This window comes from Melozone crissalis, unplaced genomic scaffold (assembly GCF_028551555.1).
Source record: "Melozone crissalis strain CALT ecotype California unplaced genomic scaffold, PUWL_Pcris_2 ptg000027l_1, whole genome shotgun sequence".
Classification (NCBI taxonomy): domain Eukaryota; kingdom Metazoa; phylum Chordata; class Aves; order Passeriformes; family Passerellidae; genus Melozone; species Melozone crissalis.
Window position 1 is genome coordinate 39,704,862 of NW_026535805.1, and position 27,701 is coordinate 39,732,562.

General features: G+C 44.7%; 1 protein-coding gene across 1 annotated transcript; it reads left to right on the top strand.

The window, feature by feature from the left end:
- The first annotated feature begins 1,661 nt into the window (after nt 1-1,661).
- On the top strand, nt 1,662-27,343 carry SLC22A3 (solute carrier family 22 member 3). Its single transcript, XM_054279978.1, has 11 exons — nt 1,662-2,189; nt 11,991-12,094; nt 12,481-12,635; nt 15,070-15,235; nt 16,232-16,349; nt 21,738-21,835; nt 21,972-22,186; nt 24,607-24,715; nt 24,961-25,073; nt 26,260-26,359; nt 27,104-27,343. The coding sequence occupies exons 1-11, from the start codon at nt 1,785-1,787 to the stop codon at nt 27,159-27,161; spliced, it is 1,641 nt and encodes a 546-aa protein (XP_054135953.1). The 5' UTR covers nt 1,662-1,784; the 3' UTR covers nt 27,162-27,343.
- The last annotated feature ends 358 nt before the right edge of the window (nt 27,344-27,701 follow it).

The window sequence follows — 27,701 nt, forward strand, 5'->3', positions numbered from 1 at the left end:
TGAGCTAAAATTCTGTAGTGTAATAGTGGAAGGTGTCCCTGCCCATGGCAGCAGGGTTGGAACAAGATGATCTCCAAGGTCCCTTCCAACCCAAGCATTTGTATGATTCTATGGTAATATTCAACAGAGACAGTACCATTATTTTTAAATTGTGGTCAGGCTTGAAGAGCAGTGAGTGTTTAATACACCCTTGGTTGGACCTGTGAGAGCAGCACACAGTCTGATTATCAGGGTCTGTCCCTATTTCTTGTCTTTTTGGTATTCCCTACACAACAATCTCCTCCCCAGTCACTGGAAGCTGTTGGGATAAACATCATCTTTGACATCTCAGCATGATTGACTTCCCAGTTAGCCCCGCTGGGATGAAAGAACTTCTCTTGTTTGAAATCAGCCATCAGAGTGTTCCTCATCTCCACCTGGACCCTAAGCTTGAGTACCACAAAATAGCATAACCAGGCATCCAAATTCTCTCAAAAGCATATTCTGATGCAAGCACAGGAGTGCACCCACATAGAATTCTGCATCTTTGCAGAGCTCACACCACAGCACCAGTTTTCATGCCAGATAGCCTGTATAGGAATCAAAGCCTTCCTTGATTTGCACTGGTTTTTAAAATTGTACCTTGTTTCAAAACTGTAGACTCTCATAGTCAAGGCTGTTGGTAACCAAAGGCAAGGGAGCAGGAGACATCTGATAGATGCTGTGTCTCTGCTCCTTCTCCCAAGAGAATGCAGTTGCCATGGACCTGGACCTCACGATCCCAAGGTTCAAAAAACCCCACTATTGAATCTCTGATTTTATCATGGTGTTGTGCACAAGATATACTCACATGCACCCTGGTCCTGGCTCCCTCTTCCCTTCTCCCCCTTCCTCAAACAGCTGAGTAGAAAAGTGACACTGGTTTTCCATTCATTTTTGAGAATGAAACACCGACATTTATCTTTTAAATATTTGAGAGATCTTGTGGAATTAAATTTAACAAGGTCATGTAAAAGCCTTCTTGAACAGGTAAATCAAACTTTAAGAAAAAAAAAAAAAAACAAACTTGGATTTTGGTCTGTTGCAGTTTGTGACCCTCCCTTTATTTATGCTACAGGCCCATGTGGATTAGGTGTGTACAGATGCTGTAGTAGTGACTTGGAGAAGTAATTAAACTTTGCCAGTACTAATTTCTATTACTGGAAGGAAAGACTATAGGTCTTTTGAAACCACTTTCTTTCTGTCCCTGCCATCCTGCAGAGAGTCTGCATCACTCACTGATGCTTTTTGCAACAGCTCCTGGGCTCTTTCCCATGTAACTCAGCTTTACACATTAATTTATCGCAGGCGCGGCGGGAGCTGCCCTTGGCGGCTCGCCCGTCCCGAAGGAGTTAACGGGGTTTATTACATGATGTGTTTAACACGCGGGATGAATAGGAAACGCACGCCCCTCTCTTCTCCTGCAGTCCGTGAGTTCGCTCAGCCCGGTGCCAGCCCGTCTGTGCCCGGCTGTGCCCGTCTGTGTGCCGGCCCGTGTGCCCGCCTGTGCCCGCCCGTCTGTGCCCGGCTGTGCCCGCATGTCCGCCCGCAGCCGAGCCCCGCTCCGCCTCCGCTCATGCCCCGCCGGCACCGCACGCCCGCGGGTCTGTCTGTCTGTCCGTCCGTCTGTGCGTGCTCATGAGAAGAGAGGAGCGAGGGGAGGCGAGACCGTCCCGTCCGTAGGCAGCGCCGGCAGCCGGTGCGAAGTGTGAGCGAGAGCTCTGCCACCTCCGGGGCTGCTGCAAGCGGACAGACCGCCTCGCATCATGCCATCGTTCGATGAGGTTTTGAAGGAGGCCGGGGAATTTGGAAGATTTCAGAAGAGGGTCTTCTTCCTCCTCAGCCAGACAGGCATAACTTTTTCTTCCCTGTTCGCCAGCGTAGTTTTCCTTGGGCGAGCACCAGGCAACTTCTGGTGCAGGATCCCCGGGGCAGCCGAACTGAGCGAGCGATGTGGCTGGACGCTGGAAGAGGAGCGGAACTTCACGGTGCTGCCCCTGCTCCTGGGGAACGGGTCGGCCGCTGGGCAGTGCGAGAGGCTGGATGTCACCTGGGACGCCTCGGCCAGCTGCAGCAGCCCTCTCGGCCGCTACGGCAATGGCAGCCCGCCGCTCGCCCCTTGCCACGGGCACTGGGTCTACGAACAGCCCCGAGCATCCATCGTCGGCGAGGTAAGGAAACACCCACCCTCTGACCGCTGGTGTCCATCCTGCTGTGGGATTGCAGCGGTAAAATGCGATTGCCAATGCAAGGGTTGTTGCTTTGCTGGCTGCTTTTCCTTTGCAGGTTTATTTAATTCTGAGTCACAAGCAAATCCGGACAATGTGTATGATCAAGTGCCAGCACCAAGCTTTTAGGGAAAGGTGAACTGGTATGAAAGGCGGCTGTTCAAAGCCAAGTGCCCATGCTAAGTCGAATGCCCTGCAGAGATACTGCTCTATCTGTAGAGGAACGTCAGATTAAAACAAAAAGTTAACTCCTTGCAGCTGAGGCTTCAGGTGCTCAGTTTCAGGCCAGCAGGTTTGGTGGTGTAAATTCGAAGTGTACTCTATGACAAGGATCAATGCAGATTATCTCTTCTCTGTATTTCCAGTATTGAACATGTAAATTTGCAGGTAATAAAAAACAACAGGTGGCAGACTGCCTATCTGAGATCTGGCAGGAGTCAGCAGAAGTGATTGTGCTTACTAAAGAAGAAAAACCAAAAAACCAAACATGTTTTTGTCCAAAGCTAACATTCAGCTTTTCCTGAATATCGGTGTCAGAGAACAGCAGGCTATTATCACTAGTTGTAAGCACTGTCAAATGCAGTGATTTTTTTAATGAGGCTGCAAAAGGCCAGTGAAGATTCCTTCCTAGGAGACCTTTGTGTAATCTGTAGTTGTGCCATGGGTATGCTGTGGTTTGGATTCAATATACAGTCTGCATGCTGGGAGTGTGTGTTTTAGGGTAATTCTGACAGCAATTGTCACTCGTGCAGTGATGAAAAACCCAAAGTGTGCTTAGAGGGATTGGCTCAGAAATAATCAAGGCGCGCTGCAAAATGTGTCAGCACAGTTGAGTGCTCTGGTTCGTCCCTGTCTGGTGAGCCTCATGCTGTGCTTTTTAATTTGGTGCTTGCACTGGAGCTGTGTGCTCCAAAACAGGGAGCTGGGAACAGCGGGCAAAGCCCTGAGCAAACACTGTCAGGAGATGCTTATCCCCTCCTTCCAATTCAGCATCCTTCTCCCATCCAGCTGGGGCTGCTGTATCCTCTGCCGGGCTGTCCCGAGCAGCAGCATTGTTCCCTGAGCCTCCTGAGCAGCTTCAGGCGGGGTCTGTGCCCAGGAGAAATCAGAGCACCCGACTGGCCCTGAGCAAAGGTTCAGATCTGGCTCTCGTGTACGATCTGTGACATCAAGGCTGCTCAGAGGGCTGCAGATGGCATGCAGGGAGTTGCTGTCAAACTTTGGTCCCTAATGATGATGTGTCTCTGCCCACGTTGGCAGGGGAAGGCAGGGAGGGCACACAAGTGGTGCCTGGGAGCTGCAGCCTGGCTCTGGAACAATCCATAGGACATGGACGCAGTGGGAAGTTTATACTGCTGCCTCCAAGGTACCTCTGCTGGGGGACTGCAAGGAGTTACACCTTAAAAATTAAGACACAGAGATTCCTTTTCTGTTGTTGTCTCTTTTCCCCCCCTCCAGCCTTGCTGCAGGTGAAGGCACGTGGGCTGTGTCCACAAGATCATGCTCAGAGTCTGTTTATAGCAGCACTTTGTCTATCTAACAGAGCAGCAATGGGTACAGCTATGGGAAAAGGAAACAGTATTTGTCTTGCAGCAATAAATGGGAGTGAAAGGTTCAATGTTCTCAAGCAAATATCCCATCCATCTTCACTTTCTTACTACCTTCTTTGCTGAGAAGACCTTTCAGGACCAGGGAAGGGAGGAGGGATGAAGGGATGATTGGGCAAGCACTCCCACCTAAGGTCCCAAAGGTGCATATTGGGAAAACCTTGGAGTAACAGTCTGTAAGTCTGGGACTGTTTCTCCCCTCTGCCAGTGTCACTGTCACTCCTAGAGACACTCTTGCTAGCTAGGTCCACCTCAGATGGAGGCTGCTGGGCTGTGACCTGTGCAACTTGGAACCTCTTCCCAGTTTTGCAACATTTTCTGGATAAATCATATCCCATGAGGCTCAATTTCTTAATCTAAAAAGGAGGCTTGTGGCATGCATGTCCTGACTCAATTGCGCTGGGATCAGCTCCTAAAAGAGGCTTGATATCTTATTAATGAGTTATATACCCAGCAAAGACAATTTATATCCCAGATTTAATTTAGTCTCTTTTCTCCCAGCTGAGTCTCTAATAAAGCGTGACTCAATTTAGGTTCTGTTTAATTAGCTCACCAAAGACTTCTTTTCTTACCCATCTACTTGTAAATGCTTCATTCTGTCCATGATTGCAGAAATGTTTCTTTCAGCTAAAGATTTCTGGCATGTCTTGTTGAATCAGCAGTGGAAGTGACCAGGGAGACAAAGTCAGAAGGAGGAGTTACAAAACAGTCTCAGGATTCCTGCTCAGGGAGAAAGAGAGAGAAGGCAGGGAAAAGTCAGTGTACTGAAGGAGTTCTTCTAGGCCTACGGCAAGCACAGCTCCAGTGTGGATCTGCAGTGTGACAGGGGATTCAGAGGCCAAAAGCAGGCACGTAAAGCCTTCTCTTTGGATAGATGTCATATCACACAGGAGGCGTGGCAGCCAAAGCACAAGCTATTGCAGTAAGCTCTGAGCACCCTTCAGGAGTGAAATTATGTGGCTGAATTTGTGAGGAGTTGTGAAATAAATGGCTCTGTGGTACTTCACTGCTCACGCTGCCCACCGGCCATTCTCTCATCTTAGACAGCTGTCTTGTGCAAAGGTGTTCACAGTTGCATCAGCAGAAAGAGGCAAAGGGAAACAGGGGAGTGTGGATTGATACAAAGCACACACTTCTTTGTAAGTACTGCTTGGGGTGCCTGCTGCATCACCTACTGCTGCAGGACTCCCAGGTGTCAGTGTTGGGGGTACAGTGGGGTTCTGGGAGAAGGTATGTTGTCATCTTATTGTAGGGGTTCCATGCTGTTGTCTCCCTACCACAAAAATTTCATACCTACTTGGTGTTTCTCATGGACAGCTCCTCCGAGCACTGACTCTTTCTTCTTCACAAAGCAGCCAACCAACTCTATTCCCTTCTCAACCAGCCACCCCACTCTTTTATAGCACTCTGCTTCTCATTGGTAACAGCTGTGGCCTGTTAAAGTCAGGCCTGTTCCTAATCTTTGCTAACTGGCCCAGCTGCAACTCCTTAGGGGTAAGATGACTTTCTACACTATTTTCTTATATTTTATCCCCCTACAAATGTGCAGGACTTTCCTCCTTCAGCATTTGAGAAGAGCAATTTGTATTAAAAAATCATCACAGGAAGCAACACATGGCAAAGCCAGTTACCTTGTTCTAGTGATGGGCAATGCAGTTTTGCTAAAGATTCCCTCTTAAGATCTTTTGGTGTCCAATGGGCATATATATATGAGAGTAAGTCCCAACCTCTGCTGTTGTTAGCATTCAAAACCATAATCACAGAGCGATTATATGCGGTGCTTTTTATTAAGAGCTCTGGGTGCCAGGGGTATATTCAACCCAAATGTGACTCCGACCATACATCTGAGATGATCATGTTTTTATACTCTATCGTTATATAACTTTCATTTTAACTATTAAACTTATATTGTTCTGTTGTATACATAGATTTCAGCTAAGCTTAGCCCCCCTCTGAATTTCCAACATAGTTTCTCATTATTCTTCTTATGGTTATATAATAATTATATTTAATTACTAAACAATCATCACATCTAACAATTATATAATTTATCATACTGCTTACGCAGGTGCAGTTGATCTGGGAAAACACAAAGCTTAACATATTAGATTCTATCTTTAACTTTTTCCAGGGCTCCACTATCACAGTGACATGGCCATGGTCTCTGTGCTCCATTGCTTTAGGTCAGGCTTTTCTGTGAGGGCAATCCAGATTTCAGAAAGTTGTCACTGGTGCTGCACACACAAACCTGCACTGTGTTTGAGGTGAGCAAACAAGACCTGGGTTGACAGAAAGGTTTCAAGATATCATTTTGAGACACAGCTGAATCGATGTGGTGGAGCTGTGCAGAAGACCTTGGTCCAGTGCAATCAGCTCTGGTTTAATTGAGTGTGCCTTGCATATCTCCCTGTGAAGCTGTGTCAGCAGCAGGATGGGAATGCAGTGGCTATTGAGATTTTTCTTGGAGAGGGAAGCTGACAGGGTAAATAATCAAGGTAAATCAATTCCTGACTCATGCCAGCTGGTGCCATCTGAAATGATGCTGGTCCCAGAGGGTGGCTGGCACTGCTCAGGAGGGGGGCTGGTGACAGCAGCAGCTGCTCAGAGGGAGGAGGGAAGGGAAGGACTGTGTTGTTTCTGTGCAGCAGATGGAGATGGAGAAGCAACTGATGTGCTGAGAGGGTGCAGTGGACTGGAGGGTCACAGCCTCATGCTCGGGCCCAGAGGTCTGGAGGGGAGCCAGGTCACTCCCTGACCTCTGTAGCACTTGAAACAGAAAGTGTTCTGCCTGCCAAGTCCTGCTGGGTGAGCCTTGTGAAGGACCCATGTATCCAGGACATACAGAAGTCAATAAACCTAACTTTTCCAGGAAACTGTGCTGAAGATGGGGTCATTGATCCTTAAGATTTCTGGGCTTTGACACTTTGCACTATAATCCCTGAGAGACAAATCAAGCAGTTTGTGACAGGGTGGCTGGAAATAGTGTGCAAAGGAAGAACCATTTTCTTCAGACCTTTTTGTCATTGGTGACTCCTCAAGGCATGGGCACGAGTTACAATTGTGACTGCAGTGAAACGGCCTGAGGTGGCGGAGGAAAGGAAGAGGGAGTTCTGTGTAGTCAGCAGCAGCTACAGAACAGATGGGCATATTTTAGGCAGCACTGATTTCAGCCTTTGTTGGCAGGAGTTGAGCAGAAGGGACAGATTTCAATATGTCCTGTGTGCAGCAAAGCTTCACACTGTAGATGGTGCCACTTTGAGCCCTAACAATACTTTGTTGCTGAAGTGTGAGATCTGAGGTGGACAGATGATAATCTGAGCATAGCCTACTGCACCTGCTGGAATCAATCTTCTTACTTCTCTGTTTGCCAGTCATCTCAGAAAATACCAGTCAGCATTTGCAGCGAAGCCTGGAAGGAAAAAACAATAATGTTTGTCTCATGGTTTTTAGTCCCTCAGAGAATGAGGTAACATGTCAGTCAAACTCAGGGTGGAAGAAGCACAGCTGATCCTTATGCTATCCTCCTCCAAGGGAATAAGCAACTCAATCTACCCTCAAATTGTTGATCTAGTGTGACTATTGTTATTGTCATGGCAGTGTATCCGGTCTTATTTTCAATGTCACGGTGGGATTAATATTAATTAGGGGAGGGAGAAAGGGAAAGGTCACACAGAGAGCAGAGGAAGAAGCAACTGCTGAATTTCCAATGAAACTCTGACTAAGATTTCTCTCTATGAGAGGGGCTGGAGCAGTTGCTTGCAGGGGTCATGCCAGTGGGGCTGTGTTTCTTCCACTGCCATCAAACCCTGGTAACTACTTGAGGGTTCCATTTTTTTTCTTATTATTTTGAGGACAGTTGCTGCTTTTCTCCCATTAGGAGATGAAGACTTTCTCTACCTCTTTCTTGCTTTATCCTTGAAGAGACAGAGAAAAAGGAGAAGTACAGAAAAGGCCTTCAATGGCAGTGAAAGGGTAAACCAAACTCTTTCTGGTCACTTGTGTGAATGCCATTTAAAATGTGTGTCTGGGCTCTGGACAAGCTGCTGCAATTGGGCTGGGGAGTCACTGTAAAATTCTTTATTGGCCATAGAGTTTAATTCATTGCTTTGTAATTTAATTGTAACAGGCAGTAAAGCTCTTCAAAACTCCTCCCCAAGGATGCTACATTTTGAGGAGCTGTTAATGGCATGTTGTGATTTAAAACAATATATTTCTACAGGGATCTGTCTGCTGAAGTGAATCAAGGTCACTCAAGTACCAGGAGTTACAAGTTTGTGGTTAGTCTGCAGGTCAAACTGAAATGGAAAATGTTGGCCTTGTTCCAAAGCCACGAAGAAAGGAGAAGTTGCCACAGTTCCATATTTCCCAGTCATTAGTCATGTACAAGCTCATCCAGTTGCCACTCCTTCTTACAGTGATTGCACCACTGAGGAGCTACAGGGAGCAGAGCAAAGCCTTTTCCCAGAGGGATCTCACTTGGGTGCTTTGCTGCTCCTGTATGGATCATTGAAGCACCCAGCACTGTTCCTCCCAGTCACAGCACTGCTCCTGTAAATCTGAGCATCTCCTTGGTGCCCAAGCCTCAGCACGTGTGCAGACATTCATGACAGGGTTGTATTTCCAACTAGCAGTGGCTGGGCTGCAAGGCTGGCAGGGAGGACAGAACTGCTTTTTCCATCTGTTAAGGACACTCTAGAAGAATGTCTGGAAGGAGCTGATTCCTGCTGCCTGTCTGTCCTGGCAGCACCTCATTTCTGCTCACAATGGCAGCTCATTGCCACAGACATATTTTACAAAAAACCCTTTCATTAGGATTTTTTCTCCTGAGAAGCTGAGAAGCCTCAGAGGAAAAGAAAAACAATAATTCTCTGTTGCTGTGGAATGCAGCAAGTGCATCTTTGATTGGTCTCATGTAGTTGTTTTTAATTAATAGCCAATCACAGTCCAGCTGTCTCAGACCCTCTGGTCAGTCACAAGATTTCCTTTTCCTTTTCCTTTTCCTTTTCCTTTTCATTTTCCTTTTCCTTTCCTCTCCCCTCCCCTTTCCTTTCCTTGAAATCCTTTCTTCTATTATTTTAGCATAGTTTTAATATATTATTTTCTTTTAATATAATATATATCATAAAATAATAAATCAACCTTCTGAAACATGGAGTCAAGATTCTCATCTCTTCTCTTGTCCTGGGACCCCTGTGAACACCAGCACAGTTCATCATCGAGGCTAAGAGAGAAGCAGTGAGGAAGTGGATAGTCTCCCAATTTGGGCAGTTTTTCAGTCAGCTCCCTAAAGGGAAAGGGTGTGTTCAGGTGCACAGTGGCTTGTGTCCTAGAGTGGACAGAAATCCTCTAGGGGAGGCCGGGACTGAATGCAGAGGTGAGCTGCAGGGCTGTGCTGGGTGTTGCACCAGTGCACTGAGGGGCTTGGCTGAGAGCACAGCAGAGCCAGGAGGAGGATGTGCCCTTAGCTGGGGCTGGCAGGCTGAGCTAGGTCACTTGCTGGGTGATTACACTGAGGAGCCAGCTTCTAACTCTCTGGTTTCTAACAGGGTCTGTTGGGGTGTAGCCAGCGCTGTCCAGAACAACAAATAGGCTTAAGAGCAGGGGAAGAAAACCCTAAGGCTTTACATCACACTTTCATATCCTTCTCTCCCTGCCCTCTGGCACTGCAATAAATGCTTTAGCATTTTCAGAAGTGTAAACAGCATCCTGTTTATGACAGGTGTATGAATGTTCAGAAGGAGACAGGAGGCACCACACCACTGCCTTTTGTGGAGGCTGCTAGTAAGGAACGTGGGAGATGTTTGGGAAGGGTGTCATTAGCACTGAGGACTAACTGGAGGCAGTCTGAAAACGAGGGTAAACTGCTGCAGATTATTTTGGTCCAAGGGATGCACATAGGGATAACTTTCATGCACAACCAAGCCAGGTCACAGCTGAAGCACTGAAGTGGGTCTGACAGGCAGCCCGGATAAAGAAAAGGTCTCTGCGGGGTGTTCAATTCTCTTTTAAAGGTTACATTCCCCTCTAAAGGTTATGTTTGCAAATGAAAAACAAGACGTTAGCAGCGTGATGACTTCAATGCTAGGTGCTATGTCAAGCAAGCAGAAGTGCTTATCTATATCAGAATTTGTTTAAATACTTAGAAAGTGACAAAGTGCAGGGCTAACTTAGGAGAACAGTTGGTGTGCCGTCGCTTATCTTCACAAAGAGCCCTTAGCTCCTTAGGAAGTTTCCTGTATGGGACTGTTTCCCAGAATATATACAATATTTGACTACATTGTTAGTGTAGAGGTAGTTTCAGCTGCTGCATAAATAGTAGGAAATTGCTGTACAGATGAAAGAATCCTCTCTGTTAAAGATACTTTCCCCTTCCTTTCTGGTATCCACTTGTACTCCTGCCTTCTTTCATGATAGTTTATTCCTTGCTTGTTTACAATAGAGAGAGATAAAATAATTTTTAAAATAGGTTTTTTTTTCAGTTTTTGAAAAGGAGTCAAGGAGAGTCCCAACATCTGTCATCAGCACAGGCAATAGCACTGTGACTTTAAAAAATGTTCTTTTAATGGCCATTCTCATAAATCCCCACTGTTTTCCAAAGATGCATCTTTTGATACCATTTGCTTTCATTGTCATAGCTTCAAAGAGCAATAGGTTAGGCAGCATTTCAAATCTAAAAGTGCTGCTCCATGTTCAGTCTAATTTAGGAAAGCATTGCAATTGCCCTTGAGTATGACAGCTGAGAGCAGGTTTTATTCTTCTCAGAGATCTCTGCAGCTCTTGCTCCAGATTTACAGAAGTGGAAGCCAGGTGCTCAGAGCTGGACTTGGCTGACAGGTGCCCGGCCAGGCTCCCTGGAGTAATGGGGTTGACATCCAAACCATGACTTTGTTTAAAGTCAGTGGAAATGGGATATCTATCAGGTTGGAGACCTGTGAGGTGCCCCTTGTATGTCCTGTGTGATCTGAGACCCCTGAGATCTCAGGCCCAGATAATAATCTGGGCATTACAGCATGCAAATAGGCTGGGATGCAGCTCGGGCACATGGCACAACATTTTAGGCTCTGGAGAACTGGGAATGGCCAAAGAGGCTGCTGTCTCCCTAGCCCACCCTGAGCCCACTCTGCTCAAGCAGAGTGCTTGAGCCTTGGTGTTGGCATGTGCTGGTGAGCACAAACATGGCACACTGTGTGTGCTTCAGCAAGGCACACTGTGTGTGCTTCAGCAACCAGCACCTTGTTGACAATTTGAAAGTTTCTTATAGCTCACATCTGAAAGCAGAAGGGTCTCTCTAGGTAAATGCTGGCAGCTGCTATTGTCTGTGGCTTCCTTTGGTCGTGAGGTCTCATTCTTGCAAAGATTAGTCCAGGTATGGATTGAAATCTCTGAAATCCCAAATGGTCTGCAGTAGTTAAATGTCTTTATTCTCCAGAAACAACTACAGTAATTTCCACTGCCATGCTGCCTATAGAATTACTTCCATTTTAGTTTAATTCTAGTTTTAGTTCACAGTCCCTTCCTTCCTCTCAACCACTTTTCCCTTCCCTTTGCCTTCTCTCATCCCCACGCCCATCCCTGCTAGGAGTGCTAGGCAGTTACAGATGCTGCAGTATAAGGAATAGAAAAGTCTGGGAAAGCTTCAGCAAGAAAACACATATTCAGTGTGTCTGCAATTGACCTGAGATCTGTTTTCAGTTTCCTTGGAGACCACATGTTTTTGCTTTTATCTAGAAGGTACTAAGGAGAATAACTAAACTAACAGATTTCTCTAAGATGCTGTTTTCACTGGCAATAGCTGCGGACCCTTATTCTGCACCAAACAAAGTCAGGACTCTGCCTTGGCACCATATTTAACAGTGCTGCTTGCAGAAGAGCAATTTGCTTTCCAAATCTGGACAACCAATGTATGAAAGGCAGCATCCTCTTGGCAATGTATGAAAGACAGCATCTTCTTGGCAAGAAGGAGCTCTCCCTGTTCATGAGCACTTTAAGAGTGGGCCCACCAAGTGCTTGTTATTGAGCAAGCAAATCTGAGCTTCCTCTTCCCCTTCCCTGTGGACCTATGCAGTTCTGTAATGTTTTGCCCTGAGGGTGACAAATGACTCACCTGGGTGTTTATGTCTCTCCCTTGTTCCCACAGTATGACCTTGTGTGCGGCAATGCCTGGATGCTGGATCTCTCACAGGCCATCCTCAATCTGGGGTTCCTGGCTGGGGCATTCATCCTGGGCTATGCTGCTGACAGGTACAGTATGAGCTCTGCTGTCCTTTGGTTTGTTGGGATGTGAAACCACTCTCAGTATCACCTGCAATAGCCATGTGTCAACATTTTGCAGGTTTAATTCTCTTGGGATAGACATCTCCAAACTGAGTTAACAAAACCCAGCCAATGTAATCTTTGCTTTGATTTGGGATGGAAACTTTATGCAGTTGTACTTACTTGTCCTCTTTGGAGCTTAAAATGCCAGAAAATGAGCTTTTCTTGTGGCTTCCAAACTTTTCTGTGCACATCTGGACCCAGAAAGACACAGAAACAAAAAGGAAGCAAAGAGGAGCTTTCTGACTGATGTTTACTGAAGGATATTTAGTAGGCACCACTGATGACTTCCACTTTCTTTTCCTTTTTAACAGATATGGCAGAATCCTCATCTACCTGCTCTCCTGCCTTGGGGTTGGGATCTGTGGTATCATAGTGGCATTTTCACCAAATTTTACTGTATTTTTGATCTTCCGGTTTCTCCAAGGCATGTTTGGCAAGGGAACCTGGATGACATGCTACGTGATTGGTGAGAGCTCTTACCCTCTTTCTTTCTTGGTTAGGGAAAGTGAGGGATTTTTGGAGGACAAAGACTCTGGCTGCATCCGCTTGTCATTGTATTTTCTCTTGGGAACAAAGCACTGGCCTGGAGTCAGCAGACAAAGAGTAACCCAAATCCATCCTGGTTAATGCATTTGTCCTCCAATGATTAAGAGGTGGGGGAATGGATTATTCATATATAAAGTTTTTGTTATTACATAGAAGATCACCAGGATGACAAAAACTCTACAGAGCAAGCCCCAAACAAACCAGATACACAAACAGGGACATGGTTTATTTTGGCAGAGTCTAAATGTCCTACACAGATGCTCAGAGGAGTTAGCTGCTTCTCCTCGCTGGGAGGACAGCTTGGCTGGCTGCTTTCATTCTTTAGCTGAGTGTCAAGGCTGGACACCAGGTTCCATATTAGGATTATTATTTTCCTGAAATGGGAAAAGAAAGGGAAGCTTTGTTATAAATAGCATCAAAGCAGCAGGGATACAGAATCTTTGGTAGATTATAATTTATCAGTCTGTAGTCTATAGCAATGAAGCTCCTTGCACAGCAAGCTTCCTTTTGACGAGGAAAGGATATTGTTGTGGTGTCTTGAATACCTGCCAGGTTCAGTAAGGCAGTCATAAAGCATGAAAAAACCAGATATTGAGGAAGGCATCCTGCAAGAGACAGGATGCCAGATTTACTTAAAAATAAAACCAGTCATTTGGTGATCAACTGTTATAATCCAAAACATAGTGATAATGTTATATAGGGTGTAGCACTGCTGTTGTCCATGAGGCCTGTGACAAGTGTTTAAAATTCCTGGTGGAAGTTAGATGAGTGGGGGTGGAATTGTAACCAGACATAAACACTTACAGTGAGACCTGGGAGCACTGTGGTGATCTATGTGCAAACATACCAGTCTAGCCCTTTTAGTACCTAAAGCCCACAAGAACCTTGTTTTTCTGGGCTAAGTTGCACTGCTGAGCAACTCCTGTCCAAGATCCAGGGAAAGGACCAGAAGCTGCTTTTCCTCTTACTTCCATGCACATGGCTTAAACAGAGGTCTTATCTTGAGACTTTGGCAAGTGCTCTAACCAGCAATATGTTTTATGACAGACCCAAGGCTTCCTTAAAACGGCCAAGCTTTAACAGAAAGGAATGTTTTTCAATGCTCAGATCAGGCTGCCTGACTTTAGGGAAAGATTCAGAGATCCTGAGAACTTCAGGAACACTGTATTACTGCAGGCCTAAGCAAGGTGCCTGACTCTTGGATAGAGTGATTCCTTCCAAATCCCTTCAGGGATCAACCCTTATCTCCCGGGATCATCCAGAGTATTTGCCAACCTAACATCTTTTAAGAAACATACATGTACAGATCATAGGTTTGTTTGCACGAGGAGGGAGGTTGCAATTAATACATTCCCAAAGCTCTTGATCTGTGCTTCAGGCTGCCCCAATAACCTCACTTTGTATGTATGTAAAAATACAATCCAGTTCTTTTGGGGGCAGTGCTAATCAGCTATCCTTAGGCAACACAGTTGCCCCTGAGCTATGCAGAGGTGACGGATAATCAATAAAAATGGTCATGCTGTCATGTCTCTCTGCATTACCAGTCAAAACAAACCATTGTTACTTGTACATTTGTGTCTCCTTTAGCAAAATAAATAAGTAAATAAATTTAAAAGAAAATATTTTCTGCATGTTGCAAGCCAAGGTAATACCCTCTGCTTTTGCTGTGAAGGTGTTGTAGTGAAGATTGTTTTGGAAAAAACAGGAGACACTTCATGCATTGCTCACCTCAGTTGTGAGCAATGCATGAAGAAGTGGGATGGGATATTGCCTCAAAAACGAGCATAGATTTCAGAGCTATTAGACACATTCACAAAATAAAAAATCCACCAAATGATTTAAAAAAACCCCAAACAACAAAAACTAAAACTTTCCTAATAAATGAACAAACCAGACTGGATCATACCTTTCCCTCAGAGCAACCATGATATGGTTAAGCTCTCCTCCCCACAGATGCCTTGTCCACATTACCTGCTGTGAGCAGCCTCTGCCTGAAGGATCCCCTTGTCTGGGCATGTGCCAAAACTGCACCAGGGAGAGTGCTAAGGATTTCCCACCAAGCACATGATCATGATGCAGTCTCAGACCCCTGTTGTGGCCCTATGTGGTTCAGTAGCAAACACAAAGTCAGAAGCCCCTCTGGCTGGAGAAGGGAGGGTGAGCTATGAGGAGATGTCACTTGTGTTTGCCCTGGCCAGCCGCAGTGACACGCTTACACTGCGGAAGACAAAATGCTGGGCTAGACACAACTGTGGCCTGATACAGCATAGCCTTCCTTGTATTTCACCTCTAATAATTTATTTTCGACTTCGGTTTGTTTCTGTGTTATTCATTGTGGCTTTGTCTCTGCTCAGTGACGGAGATCGTTGGTTCCGATCAGCGGATGGTTGGAATTGTGATTCAGATATTCTTTACCCTGGGAATTATAATTCTCCCTGGAATTGCATACTTGATTCCCACCTGGCAGGGGATCCAGCTGGCCATTTCACTGCCCAACTTCCTCTTCCTGCTCTACTATTGGTAATGTTGCAGTCATTGCTCTTGTCATTATTGCTATTGCTATTTGAGCACCTTGGGAGTCCTGCTGTGGCTCCCAGTCTCCAGAGTGGAAGATGTAGGTTAGGAAGGAGATATTTACAAATTGTTGACTATGTAATTTGTAATTCCTCTTTAGTGAATCACAGACATACATTACTCTAGTTTTTCTGCCCATAGTTTGCCTCTCTGATCAGCCACAACTGGCCCTTCACATAACCCGGCTCTGTTTCATACGTTAACTTGACCAAAGTTGGTTTTTCCCATCAGCCATGAGATCCCACTTCTGCCTCCCATTATCTACTTAGTTAAAAGTTTGACCTTGCCCTTGGGTCCCCTGGGCTGGGCAGTACAGCTGATGAGAAAGCAGAGCTCTGAGCCATGGCAAACACCTGTCTCAGTGCAGCAGTCCTGTGGGATGGATCCCAAGAGACTTACCCATGGAGCCTCCTCCTGAACACTGCTTCCTTAAACACTGCTGTGAACCTTAAAATAGTGAATCATCTTAACCCTAGGCTAGCAGAAACTGAAGCACCCATCAGTGATACTGCTTTGTTCAGTTTATAAAAGAAGTATATGTTTGTGTGTGTGTATCTTACAGTGATACAGCCAGAAGCTTCCTGATCTGCCTGTATGTGTTACTCTATGTGTTTAGTTTTGGCTTTCATTGTTGCTGTTCTACAGGAACCTTCTTCACTTGTTGGTTATACTTTTGACAACCAGTGTGCAGATACAATATTAAAATTTCTGATTTTTCAGCTTTACAGAGTATTGATGTAGTCTCTTTTCTTCTTTCTTGCCAACTAGGATCAAACATTTTACAGAAGGCTGTCTGGAAAAGCAGTCCTCAAAAGAGTTTTTGTGTCCCAAAGACTGACAGATCTGTGTTTTGTGTTAACACAGGGTAAAAGATAAAAGACTTTGGTTTACTTATGATGTTATAAGGTAAAAGCCTTATTTACAACTTTTGTGTTCTTACAGGGTGGTTCCTGAATCTCCACGTTGGCTCCTGACACGCAAAAAGGGAGAGAGGGCATTGAAAATCATGCGCAGCATTGCAAAACACAATGGGAAATTTCTCTCACCCCATTACTCAGAGGTACAGTCATGTGTTTGAGCTAGAGGTTTTTTCTAAGCTTTCTTAAGCTTTGGAAGGTTCAGTGGTGTTAAAGTGCATTCTCTCTAAGGGATGGACAGCACTCTTGAAGAGTCACACCAGAACAGTTTATCATCAGTCACACAACTACTTTGTTAATTGCAAGATGGGAAAAGTGAACTGGCTGGAAATATACAGGCTGAAAAAAATAAGTTTGCAAAACAAGGAATCAGGTCTTTCTTTTGTAATACCCCACTTTAAAAACTTGTGGGAAATACCAGAAACTACCCTGAGGGGCAGTGGTGTTTCGTAGCAGTTGCCATTTGATGTGACAGAGCGAGTGGAGATAGCATGATCCACTTTCCTGGCTCTTTTTCTAGAAGTTCCTTTTAGAACACTAAGAGAAAAGGAAATTAGATTTCAAGTATAAATTTGCTTCCATCCCAACAGGGAGAAAATGAAGAAGCTCCGTCCGAGATCCCTATTCACAAAGTAGGATGATAAGTGTTAGAGTCGCAGTCCTTTGGCCAGTGGTTATGACAGAACTTGAAAGGACTGATGCATTTAATGCAAATAATGCTGCTGTGACATTGCAGCAGTTGGCTTGTCCTGTGTTGGTTGCAAATGTCTGGCTCTCAGTCCATGATTACTGCAGCACTGGACTTATGGTTCACTGAAAACAGGTGTGTTTAACTGGAGTGATTAAGGTCCCTTTCAACACAAAACATTCCATGATTCCTGTGGTGGGACCCCAGAGCTGGATGCAGCCCTGCAGGTGGGCTCTCAGCAGAGCAGAGGGACAGAATCCCCTCCCTGGCCCTGCTGCCCACGCTGCTCTGGATGCAGCCCAGGGTACAATTGGCTCTGTGGGATCCAAGTGCACATTGCTGGGTCATGTCCAGCCTCTCACCCACCAGAACCCCCCACGTCCCTCTGGGCAGGGCTGCTCCCGGTCTGTTCATTCCCAGCCTGTGCAGATCCCAGGGGTTGCCTGGACCCAGGTGCAGCACCTAGTTAAACCCCTTGCTAAGCTACATGGGATTATGAAAGGACATAGAGCTGTTGGAGTGAGCCCAGAGGAGGGCTGTGAAATGATCAGAGGGCTGGAGCACCTCTCCTGTGAGGAAAGGCTGAGAGAACTGGGGGTGTTCAGCCCAGAAAAGTGAAATTTCCAGGGAGATCTTAGAGCTGCCTTCCAGTACCTGAGGGACAGTTACAAGAGAGCTGGAAAGGGACTTTTGACAAGGGCATGAAGGAACAGAACAAGGGGGAATGGCATCAAACTGAAAGAGGGCAGTTCTAGATTAGATGTTAAGAAGAAAATCTGCACTGTGAGAGTGATGAGGAACTGGAACAGATTTCCCAGAGAAGCTGTAAATGCCCCATCCTGGATAGTGCTCAAGGCCAGGCTGGACAAGAGTTTGAGCAGCCTGGCCTAACAGACAGTGTCCCTGCTCATGGCAAGGGAGCTGGAACTAGATGAAATTTAGTGCCTCTTCCAATCCAAACCTTGCTATGATTCTATGAATCTATGGTCTTTTGCTGGGGCATATACACCAGTGTGATTCCCACATCCAGGTCAGAATTATGCAGTGCCAAGATGCCCCAAGTCATGTAGCAGAAGTTTGTGCTTCTGCAGCTTCCTCTCAAACGTTCAGCCCCACATTCCTACACCCACTTCCTCTCTAAACATCAGCATTTTCAAAGCATCGTGTCAAAAAGATGTGTCTTTCCTCGTTTTTTCTTTAAAGTTGTATTTATGTTTGTTTTTTTTTTTTTCAAAAGTGTCCATGCTCATGACCTCAAGCCACTCACAGCTGTAACATATTAACCTCCACACATCCAAACTTGCACTGGATCTGTTCCTAGGACCTTTTAAATATAGAATCTCTGTCATCCTTTTGCTGTGTCCAGGGGAAAGAGAGCATCTCCAGGAAGTGCATGGGTAATGGATCAAGGGTATTTCTCACATTAACTGATATCAGAGTTCTCTTTCATGAAGCAGCTCCAGAATTTCAGGCTAAGTGCTGCAGGTGTGGAGGCTCAGGAAGAAGTGAGAGGCATTATTCCTCAATGCACTTGGGCTCAGATTTTCCAGTATGTCTGTATCAATTTCATCAGCCAAGTCTCTTACATGGCTCTGGATGTTGCAGCTTTGGGGTTTTGCTGGCTTTCAGAAACCACAGATGACCTTTATATGAAAAAGGATAAACATTTGCTGCTTTTGCTTTGTGAGTTATGACACTGGTATAGGCAATGCCAACCAGAACTTCTTAAACTAATTCTAAATTATAAACCCTTTTTTCCCAGTTGCTTATATTTATTCTATCATGGAGAGTTTTTCAAACTAATTTTCTAATTCTTGGTCTCTGTCCAAAACCAGAATGAACTACAACCCTCTAAGTAGAGCTGCTTCTTAAGAGAATTGTGGATCAAAACCTGTCCCTTTATCTACAGATTTTTTTTGCTACCCTATAGAATATCTCTAGACATGTTTATTTCTTAAATACATTAAATTACATATGTAAGTGTTATATACATACACGTACATATAAGCCTGCATGGCCCATGAAGAATTAAGCATGTGTAGAACTATGTACACAAAAATAATTGTGGGAAAACTGATATGTAATTTTGCTGGAACATAACAATGTGAGGGAAGTTATAAAGGGCTCATCTAGGGTTTTCAAATCTTTGGAAACATGGGCCCTGTCACTGAATTCCTGACTGCACTGGTGTGAATAGCAAAGCTCTCCTTGACTTCGCAGAACAAAAAGAGGATTTTTTCCCCTGCAAAGTGTTGACTCTCCATAGTGCTTTTTTTCTTCATCTGTAAAAAAGTGCTCAGTCATGCTGGGGGTTATTTTGGCTTTATTAAGACATAAAAATACAAGTGGCAGTTGTGCTGAATTTATCTTTAGTCCTCTAGAAATCTAAAACCATATTTGCACAAAGTCACAACTGATGGCTGGCAGCCTGTTCTTATAAACAACAGACATGGCAGCTTTATAACCATATTATGGAGAGTCCAAGAGCAGTGCAGAAACCCAGCAACCTCAGCCTGCCTCACTAAGGACTCTGGCATGCAGCACAAGTGGCAGTGCTTTGAAGAAAACTTTTGGCTCTGGTTACAGAAGAAAAGTGAGAGGGAGTAGAGAGGAAGTTCAAACAAGTGTGGGCTTTCTCTGTCTTACTTACAAAGCTTTGTGTCAATCAGTTAGGAAAAAGTCATGTATAAACACATCCAGCCAAATCTCACTGAAAAACAGCTGTGCTACCTTATGATATAATAAAACAAAGGGTGAAAGCTTTGGGCTCAGCCCTGGCTGAGCTGATGAGACCCTAAGGCAATGCCTTTGGCTTTACCTGTGTTGTCATCATGGATCTGCCTGTTACCTTGAGCTTCTCTGTCTTTCCACTCCTGTCTCCCCTCTGGCCTGGGCTCCTGCCCCTCTGTGAGCAGCAGGTGCTGTGGTAATAGAGAGGGGTTTGCTCCTCTCTTTGCTCTTCCTCTCAGGAGGGGTCAATAATGGAGAGTTAAAGCAGCAAGGCTGCCTAAAATCCTTCTAAAAATGGCACAGCAGGTTTAACCCCATGTTCCCCACCGCTGCTTTGAGAGCTGATAGCGATCCCAGCTGTGGCTGCCAGTTCTTGGGCAGCATCATGTTTGGTCCCTGCCTGAAACTGCCTCTGCCTTATCTTCCTGGGGTCTTCCTCACTTGCCAAATGACCATATGAATGAGAGGTTTTCACCTGGCTTGGTTAAAAACTGCTGGCCAGAGTTAAAAACAGCCTAGATCAATGTAACTAATCCCTTTTTGGCCCTGCTAGTATTCTGGCTCTGTACTATCTACAGCAATGAACTCCAAAGGATAAACACAGGACTGTGTGAAATCCTGCTCTTTTCTGTTAGTGTTAAACCCTCTAACCAGTAGTTTCATTGAGTGTCTCATTGTGATTGATTGCAGGTAGCTGAGAGCATATTTATTGTACTTTGTAGGCAGTATGAGAACCATTAATTCATACTTAGCACATTATTTTTTTCAGGGTAAAAGCCATGTTCAGCACAGCGTCTGTGTATTTATATCAGGACCCTCTGAATTTCACTGGTTGAATATTTTGTAGCACCCAAGCTAGATCATAGATCATAGATGTCATAGATGCCATAGATCTCTGCTCTTTCTCTCACTCCCCTTTTCTTCCTGCTGCCCAGCTTGCTGCCAGTGATGTTGCCAAGCCCATTGCCTGCTGCTCAGCCCTTCTCTCCCTGCTTCCCTGAGCCCATTGCTTTGCCCTGTCTCCTCCTCCCTGCCACCCCTGGCAGAAGGCAATTCTGTGCCCAGAGGCCCTGATGTGACAGTGATTGCTTGTTACCTTCCAAGTAAATCCAGGTCAACAAGGAGGAAATAATTTTTCCGTTCTCAAGTTAAGATTGGCGATTTTTAAATTGATTTTTGCACAATCATCTCATTAAGGAAAGCTAACAGCCATATCCAGTTATTAGCTGTTCCAACACCTGTGCACTGCTCTGGAGTGCTATGAGCAGCAAGCTGGCTTGCCAACACCTTTGCTCACTGGACTGGAATATTGCTGATCACTGTATTTACACAGAAACTGTGTCCCAGTGTGTTGCTCTTGTGCTGAGATTGAGGCAGGAACAGGCGAGAGGCAGGATCGTAGAAAAGGCAAAGAAGGCTTTATTCAAAAGAACCATGCTGTTACAGACACATTTTATGAAAAATCCTTTCCTTAGGATTTTTTCTCCTGAGAAGTTGAGGCCTCAGGAACAAAATGTAAACAGTGGTTTACATTTACATCTGCTGCTGTGGAATGCAACAGGTCCATCTGTGATTGGTCTTGTGTGGTTGTTTTTAATTAATGGCCAATCACAGTCAGCTGGCTCGGACTCTCTGTCCGAGACACAAGCTTTTGTTATCATTCCTTCCTTTTCTATTCTTAGCTAGCCTTCTGATGAAATCCTTTCTTCTATTCTTTTAGTATAGTTTTAATATAATATAAATCATAAAATAATAAATCAAGCCTTCTGAAACATGGAGTCAGATACTTGTTTCTTCCCTCATCCTAACACCCCTGCGAACACCGTCACACCGCACGGTTTTTACAGAGTGGTATGATAGGTTCTATTCTGTTGGCTAACTAACAGAAAAATCTTTCTCACGCACTGTCCTTGAGAGGAATAGAAAAATAAAGTAGAAAAACACCCCCTGCAAATTGCTTATACTCAACAAGTTATCACATTTTTCCAACTCCCTAAAACTTCTCACAAGCCGCTGTGAGAAACGCTTGCTGTTTCTCTCTCTCTATCCCTTGGCATCCCCACCAGTGCCTGCCTGCCTGTGACAGCTGACTGCTGCCCACTTGTCTCCTCAGATCACTATTAGCAACGAGGAGGTCAGCAACCCCTCCTTTCTGGACCTGGTGAGGACTCCCCAGATGAGGAGGAACACGCTCATCCTGATGTATGCTTGGTGAGTGCCCATGTCATCCCGTTTGTTACCTGGGTGAGGGGTCTTGAGGAAAGATTCCCCTGTGCCTTTTAGGGTCTCTCCAGCTGCTTGCAACCATTTGTTTGCCTCTCAACTCCTTTTTCCCTCTGCTGTTTAGGTTCACAAGTGCCCTTATCTACCAGGGGCTTGTCATGCGCCTGGGAATTACCGGAGGAAACCTCTACCTGGATTTCTTCATCTCAGGAGCTGTGGAGCTGCCCTCTGCTTTCCTCATCATAGTGACAATGGATCGCATCGGCCGGCGCCTGCCCTTCGCCATGGGCAACATCGTGGCGAGCGTGGCGTGCCTCATCACTGCCTTCCTGCCAGAAGGTAATTCATTCCCTGCCCTGGGACAGGCTCTGCAGCTCAATGGCACCCCCTGAGCAAGGATAGTGAGCCCACAGAGCTGCAGGTAAAAGTAGAAGCATCTGGTGATACAGGCAGCACCCAGTCATGGAACAGCACACCCTATCTGCATGTAGCACAGCACCTTGTTTCCCTGGCACATGGAACAGCCATCTCTTTGATGGGTTATGAACAACAGCTGGGAGCAGCCTTAGAGAAAACTTGTATAAAGGCCCTGCACTCTCTGTAAAGGCAAATGCAAGGGAAAAATATAGAAACATAATGGGAAAATACATTCCCTGATCTGGAACACACTTAGTGATGTAAGAAATCAGTGATTTTGGTGACTCATCTTGGTTAAGTCTTTTCCTTTACAAACAAAACAATGCAAACCACAACACAATGTAGGGGCTGTGGCTGGCATCTCAGAGATTGTTGCCTCGCCCTCACTCTCCCAGGGGTTTGGACAATGCTAAGAGGCTGGGAGAAAGATATGGCTTTTGATTAAGCCATTCTTATCTGGTTTCAAGGACAGAGAAAAGGTCTGATATTGCACAAAGGCTTCCCAGCACTTCTCTCCTTTCTTTAAAGTGTTTTCCCTACCTTGGTTTTTTGGAGGGTTTTTTTTGTTCTTGTTGGTTTTTTGGGGTTTTTTGTTGTTGTTGGTTTTTATTTTTTGTGGTTTTTTTTGTTTGTTTGGGTTTTTTTTTTGTGTTTTTGTTATTTTTTATCCCTAGGGAGGCATTTGGAGGTGCTTTGAATTGTATATAACCATAGGATTATGCTTTGCCTTACTGTAGCTGGGGACCAGCAGCTCAATGGACATCAAAAAGGCTTATTCCTCCCCAGAACTGTTCCTATCAAAGTGAGAGACAGTCCTGGCCATCCTAAGAGGTTTTAGTTTCTCAAGGTATATCATGGGCCTGCCAACAGCCTTCTCTCAGTAGGAGAGGACAGCCTTGGGATTAAGATACTTACAGTTGGACATTTGGGGTCCAAGTCCTGCTTTAAAGAAGTCTGTTTATACAGATGGAAAAAACTGCAGTTCTCAGATCTGAGCCCCTTCACACTGTGCTGCTCACAAAATTCCAGTCCCTGGCAGAGGGAGGACCCACAGGGACGTCACCATCACCTTGGGAGTCTGATGGACTGAAGGGATGCCATGGAGATGATGTGGATTTGTTTTGTTCTTTCCAGCCTTTGTTTATCTTATATATTTTTGAAAACAGAACTCTTCAGGGCAAAAGCAGTGTCTTTTAACATGGGATGAAGTTTGATGGTGGTTTGTTTGGTTGTTTTGGAAAGGAAAAAAACCCAAGTGTCTCATTTTTGGTTCAGGGAAAACTGAAATGTTTTCTTGTTCTTCCACTGAAGGTTTGAGAAAACGCAATCAGTGCCAGAGCCCTCTCCAGTGGCAGAGCTCCCCTTTGTGCCAAGTTCAGGCTTGTTGTTTCGCTTGCCTCCCTGTCTGCCTAATCATGGTTAGACCATGCAGGAGACTGTCCTCTCCCAAAAGTCTGACAGAAGTGCTTGTCACATTCCTTGTCATGCACTTCCAGAGAGCACCAAGATCTCCAGAGAGGGGTTGCTCACAATGAGAGGGGCAGCTCTGCCCTGCTGTGTGTGAGTGGCCACTGCATCTCTGCTGATGTCCAAGGGCTTCCTGCTGATGTATTCAGGGCAGTGGCTGCTCACCAGAGCTTGAGTGGAGCTGGGAGAGCTGGGCAGAGCCAACGGGGCAGAGTCAGGTACAGCCTGTGCCAGGTATGATGGAAGGGGAGGATGACCAGGATTAGCATAATTAGGAGTGGCTAGAAAAAATCACAAAGGGTAGGTGGACTGCTCTAGGGAGAATGATTTCACTGCAGCCTTCCTGGAGTTTTCTAAGAGATGTGTAGATGTGGCACTTAGGGACATGGTTTAGTGATGGAGTGGCAGGGGTGGGTTAACAGTTGGACTCCATGGTCCTAAAAGTCTTTTCCAACCTAAGTGATTCTATGATTCCATGCAGCTTTAGAGGTACTTTCCTTGGGATCACAAGGTTTTGGGAGGTGACTCAACAGTGTTCCTTGCAGCATAACATCTCTCTATAGAAAAATACTCCTTTGTGGAGCACAATTTGGATGTGGTCATGGAAGCTTATCATGGTTATTCTCCCACCCATGCTGTTATGCTCCACCAGTATCTTGAATCAATCAACTCTAGTGATTTCTAATCTCTATCTCACATGATGTTTGAAAGCAATAAATGCCATTATAGACTGATACCTACAGCAGTGGCCTTTCAGTCTGATTTGCAGTGTTCCTGTGGTATAATTTCTGCTGACAGGCCTTGGGCTCTCAGAAATGCTCTGCTGGTGTGGCAGAGCACACTTCATGCAGAAGTATTTCTTTTTGTATGAACAGATATCCCATGGCTCAAAACAACAGTTGCCACGCTGGGAAGACTGAGCATCACAATAGCTTTTGAAGTTGTCTATCTAGTGAACAGTGAATTGTACCCTACAACCCTGAGGTATGTCACAAGCTCCCAGGAATCTTTTGACTTTTTCCTGTGCTTTTCACCATTTCCTATTTCACTGTCCTTTGGTTAAACTTGGTTGTCTCCAGAGTTTCCTGCTCTGAATAGCCACTGGTTAATGTGGAAGGCATACACTGAAGAGATAATTTTGGAGCTAAGTCTACATTCTACTCCTGAAACTGCTGGCTACTCTGTTTGGTAGCCCCTCTCTAAGATCTGTTACTTTTTGTCTTTTGCAGAAACTTTGGTGTTTCCCTGTGTTCAAGTCTGTGTGATCTTGGTGGGATCATAGCCCCATTCCTGCTTTTCCGATTAGCAGCCATTTGGTTGGAGCTACCTCTAGTTATTTTCAGTAAGATTTAATTTACAATATACTTTTGGTTTAAATATCCCTCTCCTGACAGAGCTTTTCTTTTGGGTCAAAAGCAGTATGTGGCCTTATCTCCACTGCAGAGCAGTGCTTCTCCACCTTATTGCCTAGAGCAAGAGGCTGAATGGCAAATGGATGAAAGGTAATTGCTCTGCACAGTGTGGAAGAGCTCAGGTCTGCTTAGGTAACTCTGCTGAGGGAGCAGAAAAGAAGCTATGTCAAGTGCTTTAAGACTGAGAAAAATTTCAGCTAGGTTCTGTAATTGCATGGGAGTCTGTGGGTAAACCAGACTTCTACAAGGTAGATGTGACTGGAAAAAATCAAAATGAAAAGGATAGAATATGAGGGGAAATTTGCACCAGTGAAACTTTAGCTGAAAACAAAATTGGAAAGACAATAGACTTTAATATTTCAAAAGATTACCATTATTTCAAGAAAATTTATAGATAGAAGTACAGTGTTTGCATTATCTAATTATTAAATTCTGCTGCCTCTGAGGGACATATGAATCCCCTCTGTCTTAAGTAAACAGCTACAAAATCAGAGAGGATCAGAGTGAACTATGCAACACTCAGGGAACATTTGATTTTTTGCTCCAGCCCTTCTATTTTTGACTTAATACATTAATATGAATTATATCTATGCAGGAAATTATTCCAAAACATCCATTCCTAATTCAGATTGTATCTGAATGCTTCTCCCCAAGGAGGAGTTTTTATTCTGAACCACATAATTTACTTTGGCTGTGGATAAAGAAGAGAGTATTCAGGAAAATCTCAGAGGGTTCAGGAAACACAGATGCATCTACATGACAGAGCCCTTTGAGAAAAGGCAGATTTGTTCTACGTGAGAAATCCCACCCTGGTTCCCGTGAGGTTTTTGTACATTTGCCCATGTGCACTTACCTCAGGTTTTTGACTTCTAAGATCTCCCTTTGCAGAGATCAGGCTGCAAATGAGCTCCTAGCCCTCAAGTGATTTTGTAATAGGCTAAATTAATGTGACATAGAGGTGTTTGATTAGAATAGGTTAATCAGAAATAGCTCATGCACTTAAAACATCTCACTTCAAACTCAATCTGAATAAACTTTTCTCAGTGGATAAATGCTGAAAATAAAAAAAGTAACAATGTCCTTATTGCTTTTGTATTTCTTCAATGTTCATTGTAGGTATTCTTGCAGCTGTCTGTGGCCTCCTGGTATTGCTTTTACCAGAGACAAAGGGAATGTCATTGCCAGAGACAGTGGAGGATGTGGAGCAGCTTCCAAGGTATGAGATGGATTTTCTTACTTACAGTTGGGTGAGGTTTCCAGGGAATGCTCTCCTCCAACTTTACCAGCTGTCATAAAGTATTGATGTTTTCCAATGTCAAAGAAAATTCCCTAGTTGAGTTGATGCCATGAGCAGGTGGTATTTTCCTCAACAGAAAGCTGAACTTTGCGATATCACTAAGGAAGGCTATTAAAATAATGTATGGTGATAAACTTGTATTTTTCTCATAGAGACACAAAGTTGTCCTATGCGTCTCTGCAAGCAAAAAGCAACAACAGTGCCCAAGAAAGGTGCTGCAAAGCATAGTCTGCAACTCTCTGCTCAAAAAAACTAGCCATTACCTCAGTCAAAGCATCCTGTGTAGAAGGGCCCCTTATCATGGATGCAATCCCACAATTTGTGAAATCATTTAAAAGTCACATATGAGATGGATTTATAGCTGAAGAGCTTTAGGCACAGCTTTCCCACTCCTGGCACACAGCAAGCCAGACTGTCCTGCAGATATGCCGGGAATATTTGTGCCTTGGCTAAATAATTTGAGGTCCTAGTGCTATAAATGAGTTTCAAGGACAGGCTTCGAATATTACATTAGCAACTTTTGCCTGATTCAATGTACAAACAAAAAAAGAAGAAATTTTTCATGCAAAAAAATGTTTCAGTGCTGCAGCTTGGGCTACAACATGAACTACATATTTTCCTGGTTTTTCACATTTATACCCCTCTCTCCTTCTGTTTCAACAGTCATTTTGGAAAATGTGGCAAGAAACGGAAACACCGGGACACCAACTCTTACATTTGACTTTTTAAGGACAGCACTGAGCTAACAACTTTGTTCCCATACTGGGAATTTGTTCTCCAGCTACCACCACTTCAGAATTTGCTGCAGAATATGGATTAAACTTCATGTTTTCCTTCTAAGCACAAAGACATTTAATACAAGTAGTGTATTTTTCTATGAATATGGAATAAATACTTGTTTTTTCTGAGTACGCCATTTGCAAGAAGGGACTGTGGTTCTTCACAGAGAACAGAACAGCTTTAAAAATATGGAATGTCCAGCTCAGTGACCTTGTATTTATTTCTGTATCTATTTGAGACTTTTGTTTATTGTTTTGTTAGGATTTACATTTGTGTGGGAAGGATTTAAATGGTAGCGCTTGTTTAGATGACCTTGAGGAGGAGAGGATGGCTATTTTAACCTGTCCTCCTGTGCCCCTGAAGAATCTGGACCAATAGAAGTTATGATGGCTGAAGAAGGAGGGCACTGATGAGGGTGACACTTTCCCTGGTTGACAGGGATGGAAATCAGCAGTGTGCATCAGCAGAACCTCTCTCTGGT

Excerpts from the sequence above, each read along its gene's own strand:
- SLC22A3 (XM_054279978.1), top strand. The coding sequence starts at position 1,785 with ATGCCATCGTTCGATGAGGTTTTGAAGGAGGCCGGGGAATTTGGAAGA. Across the intron at positions 12,095-12,480 it reads CTGGGCTATGCTGCTGACAG|ATATGGCAGAATCCTCATCT; the intron begins GTACAGTATGAG and ends CCTTTTTAACAG. Across the intron at positions 25,074-26,259 it reads GCTACCTCTAGTTATTTTCA|GTATTCTTGCAGCTGTCTGT; the intron begins GTAAGATTTAAT and ends TGTTCATTGTAG.